Source organism: Sphaeramia orbicularis, chromosome 14 (genome assembly GCF_902148855.1).
Source record: "Sphaeramia orbicularis chromosome 14, fSphaOr1.1, whole genome shotgun sequence".
Classification (NCBI taxonomy): Eukaryota; Metazoa; Chordata; class Actinopteri; order Kurtiformes; family Apogonidae; genus Sphaeramia; species Sphaeramia orbicularis.
The window spans coordinates 6,659,391-6,678,558 of NC_043970.1; the positions used below are offsets into that span (position 1 = coordinate 6,659,391).

Sequence of the window (19,168 nt, forward strand, 5' to 3'; positions counted from 1 at the left end):
TTCATAATGTTAGCCTAGTCGCATGGTTGAACTACTGGTGACAAAATCTCTTCTCCTCATTGACTCATTCTGAGACCACCTTAAAGCTTACCTCAGAATTATGTATTCCATGACAGTAGGTTCACTCGATAGCTGTCACTCAGCTGAAAGATGTTTATTCAACCTTTCTCAATTGCATTTCCAATAATTGCATATCTTTCGAGATGTGCAGTGACCTGTCAAACAACTGAGATGACACTGGCACCTGAGCTGTCCGATCAGGTTGCAGAGATGGCCAGCACTAATTAGCAATATTTTCATTGGCATGACCCACCCTACTCTGCCTCTGATTGGCTCATCAGTCCTCATGCCTAAAGTTAACCAATCTAATCAGTGAAGGCACCGAGTACTAACGAATTAGAGGCAGAGTAGGGTGGGTCATGGCTTTAACAACCTAGAAGAAAAAATGGGCAATTTGGCTGCAGATACTACTGAATGGTACGCATAAGGGGAATTTAGAAGTGGGTATACCCAATACTGACTGAATAATAAGTGGGTAAATTTCATATACCCCCACATACCCTGGACTACACCTCTGAACTTGATGGTTAAAATTATTTCTAGTCCTGTCTGCTGCTCCTTAGAATTTCAAGCTATCTCTGAACGAAGTGGAAGCGCATATGTTTAAAAATATAGACAATGGTATGATATGAAATATGTATACACATACACACACATAAAAACACACTTTTTCAAAAAACTGTTTATACCCCCTGATATTGTCAAGCTGTAATAGTTTATAATGCTAATAACTAGCCAACAGTTAACTAGGTATAGTCAGCTAACTTTGAATACACTTTCAATGTTATACCCTCTTGCACTAAACATATAAGATTGTACGTGGTATATGCAAGAATTTCAACAAAATGAACTGTTCACCAAAGAAAACTGATCACTGATTACCTGTCAACATGTGTGCTAGAAAGGAAGCAAGAAAGTTTGGACAACTGAAGAAAGTAAATGTCAAACCATTGCCATCTAGTGGTCAATTATGGGAAATCAAAAAATCCTTAACAGTGGAAAAAAACATGTACTATATTCAAGAGTGAGTTACATGGGGTGGTTATCACAGTTATGTCTAATAAATGAAACTTAAATACAGTGATATTAATATATTATTACATTACATATTATATATTATCACATTACATTGGCTCAGTTTTTACATGTGCAAAGAATTTTTTTTTACCAGGCCAATAACGTAATAACCAGCCAATATTCGTAATAAGTTAGATCTAGTTACACACACACACACACACACACACATATATATATATATATACACACACACACACACAGATAGATAGATAGATAGATAGATAGATAACTAACTTTTGGCCTATATATATATATATATATATATATATATAGATACATATATACATATATATACATATACACACACACACACACACACATATATATATATATATATATATATATATATATATATATATATATATATATATATATATATATATATATGAATTTGTAAAAAACAAACAAAAAAAACAACTAAATATCCCAAAATTGAAATTCCAACATCAAACTGTGCACTGTACTTCTCCTACTGGTAAAGAACATGTATGTTGCATTTGAAAAGTATCAGGTGAAGAGTGTCCAAGGAATGGGATGGACAAAAACCTCTGATGGACAGATGTAATTCTTGGTATATCTATATACCCCCCGCCCTCTGGGCTGGTGAGGGTATAAAAAGAAAATAGGATAAATTACATACAGTTGTTTCTTGAGCATGGTCCAGTTTTGGATTCGTAACATCTATTACTGCCAAAAATGCAACAATTTTGCATCCCTGATATGTAACTGATCAACACAGCATCTTATTTTAAGAGAAAAGGACACAAGTTCAACCAGTGATGCAACTTCAGGTTTTTCTGACAATATGTATAAACCCACAAGAACATGCATGACATGATATTAAATATAGCTTCTTTATAAAACATTTTTTCTATGGCAAAAACATCAGACATAACATAATAGTATTGGGTCCAGAGGTTATTGTGAGCATGAGACAGATTCTACAATCCCTAAGGCTGGGTTTTCATTGATTCCTGACCCTTTGAGTTTACCTAGTTTCCTGAAGCCGGGAACCATGTCCACAAATGTTGCGACGCCCTCACAGAGTGGTTCTGGCAGGTGGGCTCTGAAATGGTGGCCTAGTGTGAGCAAGTAGTGGGCCAGGTACATACAGTTGTTGTGCTGGATGGCAGCCAGATGAGGAAACCTCAGCAGGTTCTCCCTAGAAAGAGCAGCAGAGACACAACTTATAAAGCCTTCAGGTGAAATATGGCTCTGTCATGAAGTGGAAGAAGACTTACTTGTGGTATGTTGGTACAACATCATAAAACAGCTGGAAAATATTTCTCACTGTGAAGAAGAGTTGTAGTGCACTGCAAAAATCAGCAGGAGAAAAGCTGATTACATTCAATTTGACTCACTCTCTCTCTCTACATATATATATATATATATATATATATATATATATATATATATATATATATATATATATATACACACACACACACACACACAGGGTGGGGAAGCAAAATTTACAATATTTTGAGGTAGAGATTGAAAGACAGTGTATGACCAATTAGTTTATTGAAAGTCATGAGAATTTATTTGCCACAAGAAAATTTACATAATAGAAAATGTTTTTATTCTATGTGTCCTCCTTCTTTCTCAATAACTGCCTTCACACGCTTCCTGAAACTTGCGCAAGTGTTCCTCAAATATTCGGGTGACAACTTCTCCCATTCTTCTTTAATAGTATCTTCCAGACTTTCTCATAATAGTTTTGCTCATAGTCATTCTCTTCTTTACATTATAAACAGTCTTTATGGACACTCCAACTATTTTTGAAATCTCCTTTGGTGTGACGAGTGCATTCAGCAAATCACACACTCTTTGACGTTTGCTTTCCTGATTACTCATATGGGCAAAAGTTTCTGAAAAGGTATGGATAATAGTGTTAGGTATGATTATGACATCAATATATGTTTGGTTTCAAAACAACTGACGTAGTGCCTGCTGAGAAAAAACAACTAAATGTTCATTGGAAATTTTGCTTCCCCACCCTGTGTGTGTGTTTGTGTGTATGTGTATATATATATATATATATATTTGCGCCAAATGGAGCTTTCTTTGGGCCTACCACTGGGTGGAACTTCCAACAGCCTCACACAGAGTGCTGAGTGCCAGCTCCATCAGTTGCTGCACTGATTCACTGATGCGACAGGCTGGTAGACACAGACTCCATGCAGACAGTTGCTTGCTGTTCTCCATGGTCACCTCCTCTTTACAGTTCTCCTTTTTCTTGTCCAAGCCTGAAGCAGGGAGCTTGGGCAGACACAGTCTGGAATCTGGAGTGATCTGAGAACAAGACATTTTGTTTGTCAGAGCATCAGTGTCTTAGGGGCCAACTAAAAGCTGCTCCTGTCCAATGGGATACAATCCAATAAAACAGTCAAACTTTGACCATTAGGGGCCAGGGGTACGTTTCTGGGTTAAATAGTGAACGCAGCTGTTTGCGTGCCCCTCAGCGCAAATAGAGAGCGAATGATGGGTCGGCGAATGCAGAGGCTTAACGAACCCAAAATCCATTTCTGCGCTCGTTTCGTTCGCTAAGCCATCGTTCACTCACTATTTGCGTTGAAGGGTGCGTTAAACAGGTGCGTTCACTATTTAACCCAGAATGAACGCTTCCGCTCCCGCTGTCTGCAGTCATCTGATCTGACAGCATTATGGTTAGAATGAAGAATTACTATAGGATATCTGTGAGCCTGGATCTGTGACCTCCTCCCTTACCCTCACCTGTTTGGATGGACCTACTCACCCTCATCTGACTATAGATGGACCCCCTCAGCTGTCTGCACCCCCCCCCACACACACACACATGCACACTCTGAACTGAACTGAATGATTTACACATACATATGGTCCGGCTGGATGTCTAAGGATGACACCAGTTATTCTGCACTGGTGACTTTATAAACAGAACTCTAAATGGTCACTGTTGGTCGTAACCACGGCAACAACAGGACAAACAGATTGTATAGAAAAACGGAACTCTGTTCCGTTCCTCTCATCCACACGCTCATATCTCATTAGGCGCACGCACAGGCACACACACCCCTGCTGGTGTGTGTGTCACCAGTTCACCGGCTCTGGTCCCATACGGTTCTTATTCATTCATTCATCTCTCAAAGTCACACATACTTTGTCCTGAACTAATCTATATTTACCTCCGCCAAGGTTATGTTTTTCCCGGCGTTGGTTTGTCTGTCTGTCTGTCTGTGTGCAAGATAACCCGGACGGATTTGGATGAAAATTTCAGGAAATGTTGATACTGGCACAAAGGAACAAATGATAAAATTTTGGTGGTGATTGGGGGGGGGGCACTGATTTGCCTTGGCGGAGGTCTGCGCTCTCCGAGTGCTTTTCTATTTATCCATAGATCCATAGAAAATAAAATTCAGTGAGCGGATCAGTCCTCACTTGGTAAATTCGTTTTTATCAGTGCAAAATGTCCATGGAAAAAATCTGATATCATTAAAGATATTGTCAGACTTGTGTTAAAATCTTGTTCTACAAATGTAAATAATATTTCAAAGGAAATACATGACAGAAACGAAGTGAAATGAATCTACAAGAATACATCCTCCTTCTAACGCAGACCTCTGAGGTCCGCGTTAAAATCAGCTCTTTAACGAGGAACTGGGCAAGCGCTCACTTTTAACCAACTAGCCCAGAAATGGGATAGTGCATTTTGCGTTGCGTTGGGGTTAACGCAGGGATTAAAGCAAAAATTTTTCATCTGACTGAAAATTTTCTTCTGGTCAAAATCATTGGCCACTATTAAAAATGATGCGATACAATACTACTATAGCGTACAAGTTTATATAGTCAAATTTGGCAATACTGTAAAACCCACTGAATGGGAGAGTGTACAGGTGTAGAAGATTAGTAACATGGATAGAAAAAATGTCATGAGTGGTATTGGTGGGGGGTCTGGGGGTCCTCCCCCAGAAAATTTTTAAAGCTTCAGGTCAATTTTGGTGCTCTCTGGTTAATTTTAAAGGGTATGAAAACCTTTGAAGCAAGTGAAAATAATAACTAGAAGAAAACCTTACTGCAAAAAATGAGTGAAAAACTTTTTATTTAACAATTTAGGAACTCCTAAAACATAACTCCAACTCCAACAGCACATGAATTTTGGGGAAAATGTCTGTGTAAATGTAACCCTAACCAACTAATCTTTTTTTCCTGCTTTTTGGCACTGAAACCAAAAGTTTCAAGCTTGGTCATTCCAGATCTATTTTTACATCTATTTTTCACGCATCTCTCAATAGTTACCACTTCAGTACCTTCCTCTACAAACGTGTCCATGATGTCCTATATGCTAGCCAAAATAATCTGTACGTTGTCAAACCTGCGTCCACAACCCCCTCCCACCAATATTATGTTCTCTTTTGATTGGAAGAAATTACGTCAACTGAAATTACGTCAACTGAAACAGAAATTATATTCCGTTACAGATACTCTCTGAGGGTATTTAAAATACAGTGGCTTTGCAAATACCAAGGGTGTTACTCATTCATTCAGTTTTAACTTCGTACTGTACCACACAGATAGAAATAAGATGCTAAACGGGTCCAAATAAAGCACTTATGCAGTCGGGCGCATAACCGCGTAAAGGCCGCCTTAAGGCGGCCATACACTGTGCGATTATTTCGATCGTTGCACGCAGCTCCATCTCAAACTGTGCGAATCAGTCGTACAGTCAGGGTCACGATTCCTGTTCTCACACTGCACGGACCGACGCTCGTATGCGACCTGACGGCTCACACTGTAGGACCATACACCACAGGACGCACGACACGTTCGAGTGTTGTATCCGGAAACAGTGTAAGGCCGCCTTTACACTGTGCGAGTTTAGAGACGATTTCTCACTCGTGCGACTATTTCTAGGATCGGGCCAGATGTGCCCCTAATCGTGTGTCGTGCGTTGTGCAGTGTACATGGGGTAAAGAGAAGCGATTAGCACCTCACGACCAGCAATCGTATGTTCGCAAGGAAAACGGAGCTGTTTGAAATCCTGCTCGCTCCTTGTAAGTGTATCGCACTGTCAAAGCAGTGCTACGAGCCGATGTGCCTCAAATTCTCACACTGTGCATGCGCGAACACAGAAGCGTACAGTAGCGTACAAGCTAAACAGTAGCTGGCTATTGTCCTAGTGCAGTTCAGCTTGTGCAGCTTACCTCTAGTTCCTGCTGTAGGATTGACAGCCCATACTGTCCACGTCTGGCCAACGGTGGACGGACGTTTCGGACTTGGACGTTCCGGACTAGGATGTTTCGGACTGCACTTTTTGCAGAGTAGGACTTTTCGGACAAATCATATTTTCAAAAACAAACACCATAAATTCATGTTTATTTGCATATAATTTTATTATTCACTCAATCACATATTAAAAATGCATACTTGATCACATATTAAAAATGTATACAATATACTCAAATTAAAGTATCAAAATTATACAAATTACATTGCAAGTCTATAACCTCACATTATTTGAAAGAGTCCATAAGAATTTTACACATGATCACACATTACAAATGTATACAATACACAAAAATTCAAAATTATACAAATTGAGCGTTTTACACATTGGGCCTTCCTCCTCTCAAGTTGTGACTGACACCCCGAAGGAGTTCTGGAATGGATTTAGTGCCAGAAGCTCTATCCTCACAGAGATGCTGCAGCCTTGATTGAAGTTCCTGGTAGGCCTTCTTTGTTCTCTTCTTAGGTCGGACCCCACGTTCATCTTGTAGTAGGACTCCAGTGACACGTGCACACTCTGCCTGTAAACTCTCAATTAGTTTCCAAACTGTTGGGTGTGCATGTCCAACCAGGGATTGGAATTTATTGTTCCAGCCCTCTGAGATGTTATTTGTACGAGGTCGATCACTGAGTGTAATGGCATGCATATTCCAACGTTCAGGTGGAAAAGCTGGAGGACTTCGATGGATGCAGACTTGTAGTGAACCTGGTTGTGCCTTCCGTTGCCGAAGCTGCCCTGTGACATAGGTAGTATCAAAGTACTCTAGTAGTGGAAGGGCCTGATCTGGTGCGGTGTCCCTCAAATGAGCCATGCCATCAGCAACCTCCCCAACAGGCAGAAAGGCAAGGGCATCTAGCTGGCCACAGAACAAACGAAAGTCATTATCTGCCTCATACAGGTTGGAAAGACCCAAAGACTGAATCTTCCGCCAGATAGACTGTGTTAGGTGATAGAAACAATACTGGATTGTAACTTGCTCACCAAAGACATGATGAAGACCAAGCTCAACACCACGCTCAAAGTCCACAATCACTATAGAGGGGTCACAACCAGCTGCTGCCAAGACACGAAGCATTTCTTCATATGTGGTCTGTGTCTTCCGTTGAAGCAGAGCATACGCGAAGGGTAGAAACACACCGTTGACCTCTCCTTGGATAATGTACAGCTGATAGAAGAGACGAGGGGCAGCAGCAAATGTCCCATCCATACACCAGGTATCAGATGCAGCCAGATGCATTTTGACATGCTTTATATTGGTGAGCAACATTAACTCAAATAACTGCTCAAAGTTATGAGTACTTACTTACCTCAGGTGATCTGCTTGTCTCTATGATGTGCTCATTGATGATGAGTTCTTATTTACCCCAGGTGACAAACCACTGAGGTCTGATTAGGGCCACACTTTGGTGATCTGCTTATGCATCTCTATGATGTGCTCACTGTGTTAACAGCTGAGGTGTGTTAACAGCTGAGGTGTGAATTTTCTGGCCACACTTTGGTGATTTGCTTATCTATATGATGTGCTCAGTGTTACGAGATCTCTGGACTCTTTCAAATAATGTGAGGTCATATACTTGCAATGTAATTTGTATAATTTTGATACTTTAATTTGAGTATATTGTATACATTTTTAATATGTGATCGAGTGAATAATAAAATTACATGCAAATAAACATAAATTTATGGTGTTTGTTTTTGAAAATATGATTTGTCCGAAAAGTCCTACTCTGCAAAAAGTGCAGTCCGAAACATCCTAGTCCGGAACGTCCTAGGCCGAAACGTCCAAGTCCGAAACGTCCTACATTCCTGGCCAACCAATGCCTGCACCAAACACATCGTTGTCTTTTCTTCTTTTTTGATTCCCTGCAGATAATGGCACATATTACCAAAGCAGCTCGTTGGTTTTTGTTTAGCATTACCATTTCGTGACTCACGCCAATACACAATCGTCTATGCACTTTTACGGATTCCTTGGTATTTTAACGTTGTATTTCCGGATACAACACTCGAACGTGTGGTGCATCCTGTGGTGTATGGTCCTACAGTGTGAGCAGTCAGGTCGCATACGAGCGTAGGTCCGTGCAGTGTGAGAACATGAATTGTGAGCCTGACTGTACGACTGATTCGCACAGTTTGAGATGGAGCTTAAGGCCGCGGCGCGCACAGCCGCACATACACACAAACACACACACTAGTCATATACCGGCAAGAGGAGATAAGCTATTAACCCAAACATTAAGGTACATAGATCAGTTCTGTCTTCTTCCTTTTTCACTGTGGTTCTTTCATAATGAAAGCTACTTGTTAGCACTAAACTAAAGTTAGCGTCTGGAGGCTGAACTTCGGTAAAGCTGAACTGGTCCATGTGTTTCTGAGGCACATAATGAGCAGTGTTTCCTTCCAAAGAGAAATAGTCATCAATCTCTCCTCCCAACATAAAAATAAAGAAGTCACCTTATTATCATCACTGTTAAACCTATCAGCCCCTGTGCATGGCGTGTCTGTGTTAAACACCTGCAGACCCAGGACAGCAGACCCAGGACAGGATCGCGGTGCCGACTGGACTCCACGAACACGTGGGGAAGTTACTTCAATATGACTCCCCCCCCCCCCCCAATTTTTCCATTTGACGGAAATCTGTCGTGGTGACGGAGAACTTTAATCCCTGGGTTAACGAACTAACGCATTTTGCGTTGCACTGGTTGTTAACGAACAAAGAGTGAGCCCAGAAATGGGATAGCGCAAAATGCGTTAAATAGACGCATTTTGCGTTGCGCTGGGCTTAGCGATTTAACGAACTAGTGCAGAAACAGCCCCAGATGCACTATGGCTTTGTTCTAGTGTAAACCCTCTCATAATAAAAAACTACCGCTGAGATTTACTCAACACAGATAATGTGATATTAGTGCAGGTATGCCATAGCTATTTTTGCAACTGATTTCATTGCACATGTATTGTTCCCTTTTCAGAATGTCAAATTTGTGGAGAGAAATATCTTCAACAACTGAAAAAGTGGAACTTACCCCCGCCCAACACTTTGCCCCTCCTGCTCACTGATACCCTGCCTACCCAGGGATTAATTTTAATTAGGGGCTTGGGCATCACTACATCGCCACCTATTGTTCTTCCATGTGTTTATTTTTCATCTTCATCTTCTGGACAAAATTTCGCCGATTAATAGGGTCCGAACCATTGGAAATAGACCAACACATGTTATTACAAAAATGTGCGCCCTGCTTGGGAATAATGTGCAATGCTATTGGCTTGACATGTCGATGCACAGATTTCGTTAAAATTGCAAAAAACCAGTCAAATTTGTCCATCCGAAATGAATGGGGCCATTTTCAAGTGGCTACCATTCCCAAACGATTCATTATAAAAATATTCTGTCAACGCCAAGTTCGAAGTTCAGGTTGAAGCAGCATGTAGCTGGACAATGACACTGAGAAATGTTTGAGAAATACAGCAGACATGACAGGAGACTTTATTCATTAGTTTTAGTCATGTGTGACCTGATTAACTGATGCTGATCACCTGACGCCTGAGATTCATATGCCTGTTTTCTATACTCTGTCTGCAGCTGAGAATTGAAGAGCTGTGTCTCTGTATGAGAGAGAATCAGTTTATTCTATCAGTAATAGGAGGAGGAGTAGTAGTAGAAGTAGTAATAGTAGTAGTAGTAGTAGTAACAGTAATAGTAGTAGTATCAGTACTCTCTCTCACACACAGCGTTGCTATGCACTCTACAGGATTGCTACGGAAGGAGAAACATGTCAGACTGATTAGGTTTATTGGACACACCTGGCTGTCAGTCCTGTTAAAGCAGTGTTTAAATAGGCTCCTTTAACTGAATAGTTCCATGTGTCTGTGTATGTGATCCCAGGTGAGCTCATTCATTTCATAGAGAGAATTTATGGGAAGTTTTTGAACTTTATATTCATTTTTATTGTATTCAGTATTTCAATTTATTTATGTTTAATTTTAACTGTATTTTTCAGCCTTTTTTTTTTTGAGTGGCTAGTGTATCTTAAACCTGTGTGCTGTATGTGTGTCTGTGTTGAATATGAATTGCCTCCATGGTGGTTTTCCTGTCTGTTGTTTGTCTGTTTGTGTGGAGCCTTAATCAGCTGTAACTCAACACCAGGCACCTGACACAGACCAGTGCTGCCGTTACCATGGAGACGGCAGTGCAGCTCAAAGAGACACAGAGAAACGGAGCAGAAATCAGCCTCTGAAAAGAAAAAAACAGCTCCCTAAAAACCGAAATGATCATGAGCATCAGACAGACCTGGGGAACACAGAGATGTAGCTTTTTTTCTCGTACTGTGAAAAATGACCAAGTTAGGGCAGTGTGAAAAACAGTCAGCTGACCAAGACAAGAAGAAATCTGTTACAATGGGGAGCCAATGGCAGGAAAGAAGGGACGTGCCTCAAAACTACTGCCTGTCATTTCACTTTAAAAAGAGCTAGGTCTTCAAACATGGGTTCATATGAATCTCAGGAACCACGGCTACATTTTTGGAAAATATCATTCGCCTGCAGTGTATCATTTGGCCGGTAGGATGAGTTATTCAGAGAATTTTCCAGTGAATTTTTCACTCCTTTCTCACTCTAGCTGCTGTTACCATGGTGACCACACACGCTAAAAATGAGGATTTTGAGTCAACCCAGGGGTTTCTGAAGACTCACTTATTGAAAACCCCATCCTCATACCAAGTACATTCCCGCGGAGAGGACAAAAATGCCTGCGTTTTAAAGTTTAAATGAAGTCCCTAGGTGAAAGTATGGCGAAGTGGTAGCGGTCGGAAAAAAGGCAACTTTTTTGTCACTCCCATTGAAAATGAATGGGGTTTTTCTTCGCATACTTCTGCAAAAACAGTAAGAGATATTGTTACCACGTGACCACACAGATAATCTTTGGGCCAAGCCGAACATTTCTGCGTTGACAGAATATTTTTAGGATGAATCGTCTGGGAATGGTAGCCACTTGAAAATGGCCCCATTCATTTTGGATGGACAAATTTGACTGGTTTTTCACAATTTTAACGAAATCCGTGCATCGGAATGTCAAGCCAATAACATTGCACACTATTCCTGAGCAGGACGCACATTTTTGTAATAACATGTGTTGGTCTATTTCAGGGATTAAAGCAAAAATTTTTCATCTGACTGAAAATTTTCTTCTGGTCAAAATCATTGGCCATTATTAAAAATGATGCAATACAATACTACTATAGCGTACAAGTTTATATAGTCAAATTTGGCAATACTGTAAAACCCACTGAATGGGAGAGTGTACAGGTGTAGAAGATTAGTAACATGGATAGAAAAAATGTCATGAGTGGTATTGGTGGGGGGTCTGGGGGTCCTCCCCCAGAAAATTTTTAAAGCTTCAGGTCAATTTTGGTGCTCTGGTTAATTTTAAAGGGTATGAAAACCTTTGAAGCAAGTGAAAATAATAACTAGAAGAAAACCTTACTGCAAAAAATGGGTGAAAAACTTTTTATTTAACAATTTAGGAACTCCTAAAACATAACTCCAACTCCAACAGCACATGAATTTTGAGGAAAATGTCTGTGTAAATGTAACCCTAACCAACTAATCTTCAGCTTCTCAGATTGATGGCGGATCAGGACTTTTTTACCATTGGAACCATACAGAATTTTCTTGTGGCAAACTACTAACATGCACGCACCAGGCTGCTTCATTTTTTTGCACCACGATCTAATTGGAGTTCCATTGTCTCCCTTCTCATCAAGCCACGCCCACCTCCATCTATTTTTCACGCATCTCTCAATAGTTACCACTTCAACACCTTCCTCTACAAACGTGTCCATGATGTCGTATATGCTAGCCAAAATAATCTGTACGTCGTCAAACCTGGGTCCACAACCCCCTCCCGCCAATATCATGTTCTGATTGGAAGAAATTACGTCAACTGAAACAGAAATTATATTCCGTTACAGATACTCTCTGAGGGTATTTAAAATACAGTGGCTTTGCAAATACCAAGGGTGTTACTCATTCATTCAGTTTTATCTTTGTACTGTACCACACATATAGAAATAAGATGCTAAACGGGTCAAAATAAAGCACTTATGCAGTCGGGCGCGCAACCGCAGCACGCACAGCCGCACGCACGGGAAGGGCACATACACACAAACACACACACTAGTCATATACTGGCAAGAGGAGATAAGCTATGAACCCAAACATGAAGGTACGTGTAGATCGGATCTGTCTTCTTCCCTTTTCGCTGTGGTTCTTTCATAATGAAAGCTACTTGTTAGGACTAAACTAAAGTTAGCGTCAGGAGGCTGAACTTCGGTAAAGCTGAACTTATCCATGTGTTTCTGAGGCACAGAATGAGCAGCGTTTCCTTCCAAAGAGAAAGAGTCATCAACGTGTCCTCCCGACATAAAAATAAAGAAGTCATCTTATTATCATCACTGTTAAACCTATCAGCCCCCTGCCTGTGTTAAACACCTGCAAACCCAGGACAGGATCGACTGGACTCCGCTGAACACGTGGGGAAGTTACTTCAATATGACTTTTCCCCCCTCAATTTTTCCATTTGACGGAAATCCGTCGTGGTGACGGAGAACTTTAATCCCTGGTCTATTTCCAACAGTTCAGGCCTTATTAATCGGTGAAATTTTGTCCGGAAGATGAAGATGAATCTCTCCCATTGCTTTGCAATGGGGGAGAGGTGCTCGTGGCGATGCCCGAGCTCCTAATAAGTCACAATAAATATGACAAACAATAGTCCCCTGTGCATTGCATTGCAAGCACACGGGGAAAAAGAAAAAGAAGAAACAAGGAAGAAAAAGAACAAAGAAGAAACCCCACTGTATTCGCTTTGAACTAGAAATGGAAATGGATCAGTTTGTGAGGTGCACTGCAGTAATTCCATTACAGCACATACTTTGACTGTGTTGTGCATCTTTGAGGTCATGAGTGTGCGGGCTGCCACAATGACATCTCTGCACTTCTTGCTGGCAAAGTGACAGTTGACATCCCTGGCATATTTGAGCAGGTCTGTTGAATCACCCTGAAGATACTCCATCTCCTTCAGACTCTTTTCAAACTCTTCTGTTTCCTTGATCACCTTGAACATGTTTGGACAAAGACATAGTCATCGCACATACCTAGTGATCATCTGATGTTACAAAGAACAATTCATTTCCTAAAGAAAAAGGAAAGGACAGGTAGCATTAATGGGTTCTTACAGTGCTGTATTTCTCCAACTGACTGCTGTTGGTGGGGATGGAGTAGAGCAAACACTCATGGATGATACACTGTGAAATATCTTCCCAAATCAGTTCTCCAAGGATCATTGACAGCTTTTTGTCACCAATGCAAATATCTGAAAAATAAGATGTAACCAAAAGAAGAGAGCATGACAGATTGCTTAATGTGTAATGCAACAGAGCAGGGATGTACATAAATAATGGGGTGGGTGGAAACTTACTTCATAGAGACGTGGAAATAATGTTTATGGCACTGTTTCTGCATAATTGCATAACTCAAGTCTGAAAAAGTGTTTGAAGTATTTAGAAAATGAAATAGTATACTTGTAGTTCATTCACTGTAAGTTGGTCAAGCTTTTTTTTCAATGTTATTATTTTACTCTGGTTGTAGGCCATGTGTTAACAATGATGTTAGAACTACCTGATTAATCATTCGAAATTAGCTTGATTATTCAATTTGAAAAAAAAAAGACTGAAAATTCCCACGGGTAACCAGATCTGTAAATGTGTAAAAGAATCTTCAATGCATACTAATGTTCGAGAACAAATATCAGAATCTACAAAATGCAAATCTATATGAATGGCTGAAAAGTGTTTTGCACATATTGCAAGTATTTGCATAGTGCTACCAGAATACCTCCATACTATCTATTACGGAGGGAGGGAGCCAGCCAACCAGCCAGTTTGTCTGTTTCTGTCCATCTTTAGTTTTTCCATTTTTTAATTTGACCTTTCTTGACCAATTCTCATTTATAATGATGACCTGCCCAAGAGTCAGCACAAAGATGGAACAAACAACAAAAAGGAATACATCCAAAACAAATAATATGAAACAATGCATAACAATGATGTGTACACTGTTGCCCATTATGTTGGAATAAAATATTTGTATCTCTTCTCATAAAATAAGAATTGCAGTTCTACATACATACACACACACACACATATATATATATATATATATATATATATATATATATATATATATATATATACACGCACACACACACACACACACAAGGGATGTAAACAATTAATTGACTATCGATTAATTGTCGATAAGAATTTGCTCGATTAAAAATTTAATTGCTGGTTAATTGCCCTTGTCCACACCTGTCCGAAGACTGCTTGTTTGTCTGCGCTGTGACGCCGCGGCTGAGATAGCCGGTCATTGAACTGGATCATGGTGCTGACATGTTAGAATGGCTTTCGGGATATGGTGGAGTGGAACACAGACCGGCCAGTCTATTTGTGGGAGCAGTGCCCCCCCACCTAAATACACACACAAATGCAGGGTCAGTATCAGAGCGTTTTCTCTGGAGGGTGGTCTAGTCCACGGTCAGTGAGACAGAAGTTCAAAACATCCCCCAGGCTCCTGTTGTGGGCCACAGGTTTGCGAAGCTTCAGGAGGTAGGGAAAAGATAAATGAGTGAAAAGTTTCACTCTCACTTCTGTGGGGGCACTGACTGCACCGCTCTGTACTCCCATAGTATTATAAGTAGGACAGAAAGTGACGCACACTGTTACCAACAAACACGCATGCATCCCCTGGCCGAACTGCACGCGTGCGGCCAAGTAACCCCCCCCCCCCCCCGACGAAACACACACACACACACAGTAATTGACATGTTTGTAATGCATATCTGAATATCTAAGGACGATACAAGAATTTAATGCATTCTGCAATGTTATTCTCATGACTAACATATCCATTATTATTTAACCTCACCTGTGAATTTTGAGCCTCTCCTCCTCCACCTCTTCCCTCCTCTCTACTGTCAGTCACCTGACAAAAATATGTTGATGCATGACATATGAACAGATTAGGGATACAGTTATCATAGAGTTTGATGGTACAGTTATTACCTAAGTCATAAAGGCTTTTAGTTTCAGTTATTACATGTAATTTATTCCCCCAAAATATGGATAAAATCACATCTAGAATGACATTTAGAATTTGAGGTTTTATTGTATTTTCCCCACCAATTTTCTTTGTGTGTTTTTTAAACAGTTGCTCTTCCATAGAAATGCATTAAAATAATAAGTAAAATAACTTTTAAAAAGTGTATCTGTTTGGCATTAAGTAGTGTCTTTTATTCAATGTCTGCATTGTTGAGCTTCTGTAGTTCTATACCCTTGAAGTAACTTAGACTTTGACTCCTGAATAAGTGTTTTATGGCCAGTTTTCTTTACTTTGACATCCTTTACATCCTAATTAGCAAGTGCACAGGCGCGCACGCACGCAAACAAACACATGTACAAATGTACATGTAAATGACACCACTCAAGGGTTTTTCTTAACTGGGGAACAGGGGCGCTGTGCCCTCATACTTTTGGCTAGCACCCCCTTACCAAATTTACAACATTATTACACTTCTAACAGAAGAATAAGTTACTCTTCGATAGGTTGTAGGGGTGAAATGATTCCTCGAGTAATTCGAGTACCTCACTTACAAAAAATGATCAAGGAATATTCTCTGCCTCGAGGAAACACTTATTTAATTGTAAAGCTCAAAGCACGGCATTTCACACTATTCAATGTGTCATTTCGACTATTTAATGTGTCACAACGTGATTATGTCACTCCCGCAAAGGAAGATGACAGAGGACGCAAAAGTGTTCGGATGAAGCAGTGGGAAGATAAAAGAAGCGAGCATAGACAGGCGAGTCAATACAGCAATGATGACAAAAGACAAAAAAAACACAATAAAAAAGACAGAAAATGTTGTTAGTGTGGAAGCATTTCAGACTGAACAGCAAGGTAAACACTGTGACATGTATCCGTTGTAACATGGCCCTTCCATAAAACAACATCACATCTCCAATGCAGCATCTTCTCATAAAACACCAAGAATGGAGCGGAGGACCCGAGATAAAATAGAATTAATGCAGCACAAATAATTGAGATTAACGTCAATATACCTTACTAACACAACGTTAGCCCTGCAGAGGGCTAGGTTTCTGTTAATTATGGCTACTGTCAAATGTGTGGCTAGTTTATTACGATTTTCACAAGCATAGATGTAGGCGGCGAGCCGTGATTTGCACGGTTAGTTTCCCAAAAACATGGCCAAAATGGTGCATGGCTTGCTGAAAGCTTTCTCTTTCCTTGCCATGGCCGAATTTTGGCAAAATCCAACTACTTGAAGCGGGGGTTATAGGTTATGAGACAGACAGATAAGGTGGGGTGGCCACTGCCTTGATTCTCCTAAATATAGCAGAAACATGTAAAACTGTTCATGCATGGACTTGTTCCAAGTTCCCGTTCAAATGTTCTTGCCTCTTATATGCCATAACACATTCCTGTTAAGTCTAAATTAAAGATTCTGAAACTTACAGCTGCCGAAGTTCAGTTGCACATCAAAAAGGCAATGTTTATGCCTTTTTTTAATTTATTAATGCCTTACATGTTTGATACTTACAAGAAATACTAATTTGAAAGTAAATAAATTTTATTTATTTTTATTTGTATTTATAATTGCCTCTCTGAAAATGTTTCTAGTCAAGAAAATACATTTTGTTGCATATGCACAATATTTATGTAACAAATAAAACTGTTAATTAAAAAAGAAAAAAAGGAAACCAATTGGTCCTACATTATTAAGTGAAATACCTTATTTCCTCTTGTGTATTTATAATTGCTCTTTAACCAAGCAAAAAAAGTTTTATCCGATTATTCGATTAGTTGAAGGAATTTTCAGTAGAATACTCAAATTCTAAAATATTCGATAGCTGCAGCCCTAATTGGCTGCTTTAAAAAATTGCAGGAGGGCCACTAGAGTTACAATATCCCTCTCAGGTGGCTTCAGAATGTTCCATTTTTACCTCAATTTTTCAAAAGGGAAACCCCCCCTTCCGCACCATCCCCCCGCTTGGTCGCTTTGCTCCCTCGCCTACCTGTGCTCCCTCTTACAAATTTTTTCAAGAAAAACCCCTGCCACTGATATTAAAATCTGTCTAGCTGACGCGACCCAGGCAGAAAAAATGCCAAACATATTGAAAACTTACATTAGCGGTCCAACTAGTAGGTTCCTTTGACAAGTAGATGGAGTGACAGCGGGGACGGCCAATCACATGTATGTTAGCAAAACCAAAGAGCCAATCGGACAGTGACATTGACACTGACGGACTTCTAGCAGAGACCAACTGTTAAATCTTTGTGTGCCATACTCATTGACTAAACACTACGGATAGCAGTTGTATTGATAGGGACTAGAAAGTAGTGGCTGGATATTGGTAGGGACATGTCCCTAGCGCCCCTAAGCAATTCTACGCCCCTGTGCGCACACACACACACGCATGCTCACGCACGCACGCACGCACACACACATACACCGACGAAATGCACGTTCAATTCAATTCAATTTTATTTGTATAGCCCAATATCACAACAAGGTTATCTCAAAGGGCTTTACAGAGTCAGTTGGATGTAAATGGGGGGGTTGCATGCGCGTGCAACCCCCCCATTACAGACCGTGTGTGCAACCCCCCCATTACAGACCGCCACACCAACAGATGAATTCCACAGGAAACACTGACTGTATCCAATGGTTCAATAAATCAGTCATTAAGGAATATGACATGTTTATTTCATTAAGTACTGTGTATGTATATATACACACATATACATATACTCACACAAACACACATACATATACACACACAAACACACACATGCATATACACACACACAAACACACACATATACAGGGTGGGGAAGCAAAATTTACAATGCACATTTAGTTGTTTTTTCTCAGCAGGCCCTGCGTCAATTGTTCTGAAACCAAACATATATTGATGTCATAATCATACCTAACACTATTATCCATACCTTTTCAGAAACTTTTGCCCATATGAGTAATCAGGAAAGCAAACGTCAAAGAGTGTGTGATTTGCTGAATGCACTCGTCACACCAAAGGAGATTTCAAAAATAATTGGAGTGTCCATAAAGACTGTTTATAATGGAAAGAAGAGAATGACTATGAGCAAAACTATTACGAGAAAGTCCGGAAGATACTATTAAAGAAGAATGGGAGAAGTTGTCACCCGAATATTTGAGGAACACTTGCGCAAGTTTCAGGAAGCGTGTGAAGGCAGTTATTGAGAAAGAAGGAGGACACATAGAATAAAAACATTTTCTATTATGTAAATTTTCTTGTGGCAAATAAATTCTCATGACTTTCAATAAACTAATTGGTCACACGCTGTCTTTCAATCCCTGCCTCAAAATATTGTAAATTTTGCTTCCCCACCCCATACATACATACATACATACATACATACATACATACATACATACATACATACATATATAAATATATATATATATATATATATATATATATATTAGGGCTGGGCAAGTTAATGCGTTACTACCGCATTAACGCACTCATTAAATAACGCCGACAATTTTTTGTTATCTCCCGTTAATGCCGTTCTGCCTTTCAAGCAAGTCTTAGTTCATTTATACATACGGACTCTTATTTTGAAACTCATGCTTTTACTTTGGCGCTC

The 19,168-nt window shown here is 40.0% G+C and overlaps 1 protein-coding gene across 1 annotated transcript in view; it reads right to left on the reverse strand.

Moving 5' to 3' along the window:
* Positions 1 to 19,168, reverse strand: part of zw10 (zw10 kinetochore protein) — a 56,284-nt gene that overhangs the window by 15,729 nt on the left and 21,387 nt on the right. Inside the window, exons 8-12 of the mRNA XM_030153909.1 lie at positions 13,633 to 13,769; positions 13,329 to 13,511; positions 3,215 to 3,432; positions 2,379 to 2,450; positions 2,130 to 2,299 (exon numbers count right to left, since the gene is read on the reverse strand). Of these exons, the coding sequence (XP_030009769.1) occupies positions 2,130 to 2,299; positions 2,379 to 2,450; positions 3,215 to 3,432; positions 13,329 to 13,511; positions 13,633 to 13,769 (780 nt within the window). The remainder of the gene's footprint in view (positions 1 to 2,129; positions 2,300 to 2,378; positions 2,451 to 3,214; positions 3,433 to 13,328; positions 13,512 to 13,632; positions 13,770 to 19,168) is intronic.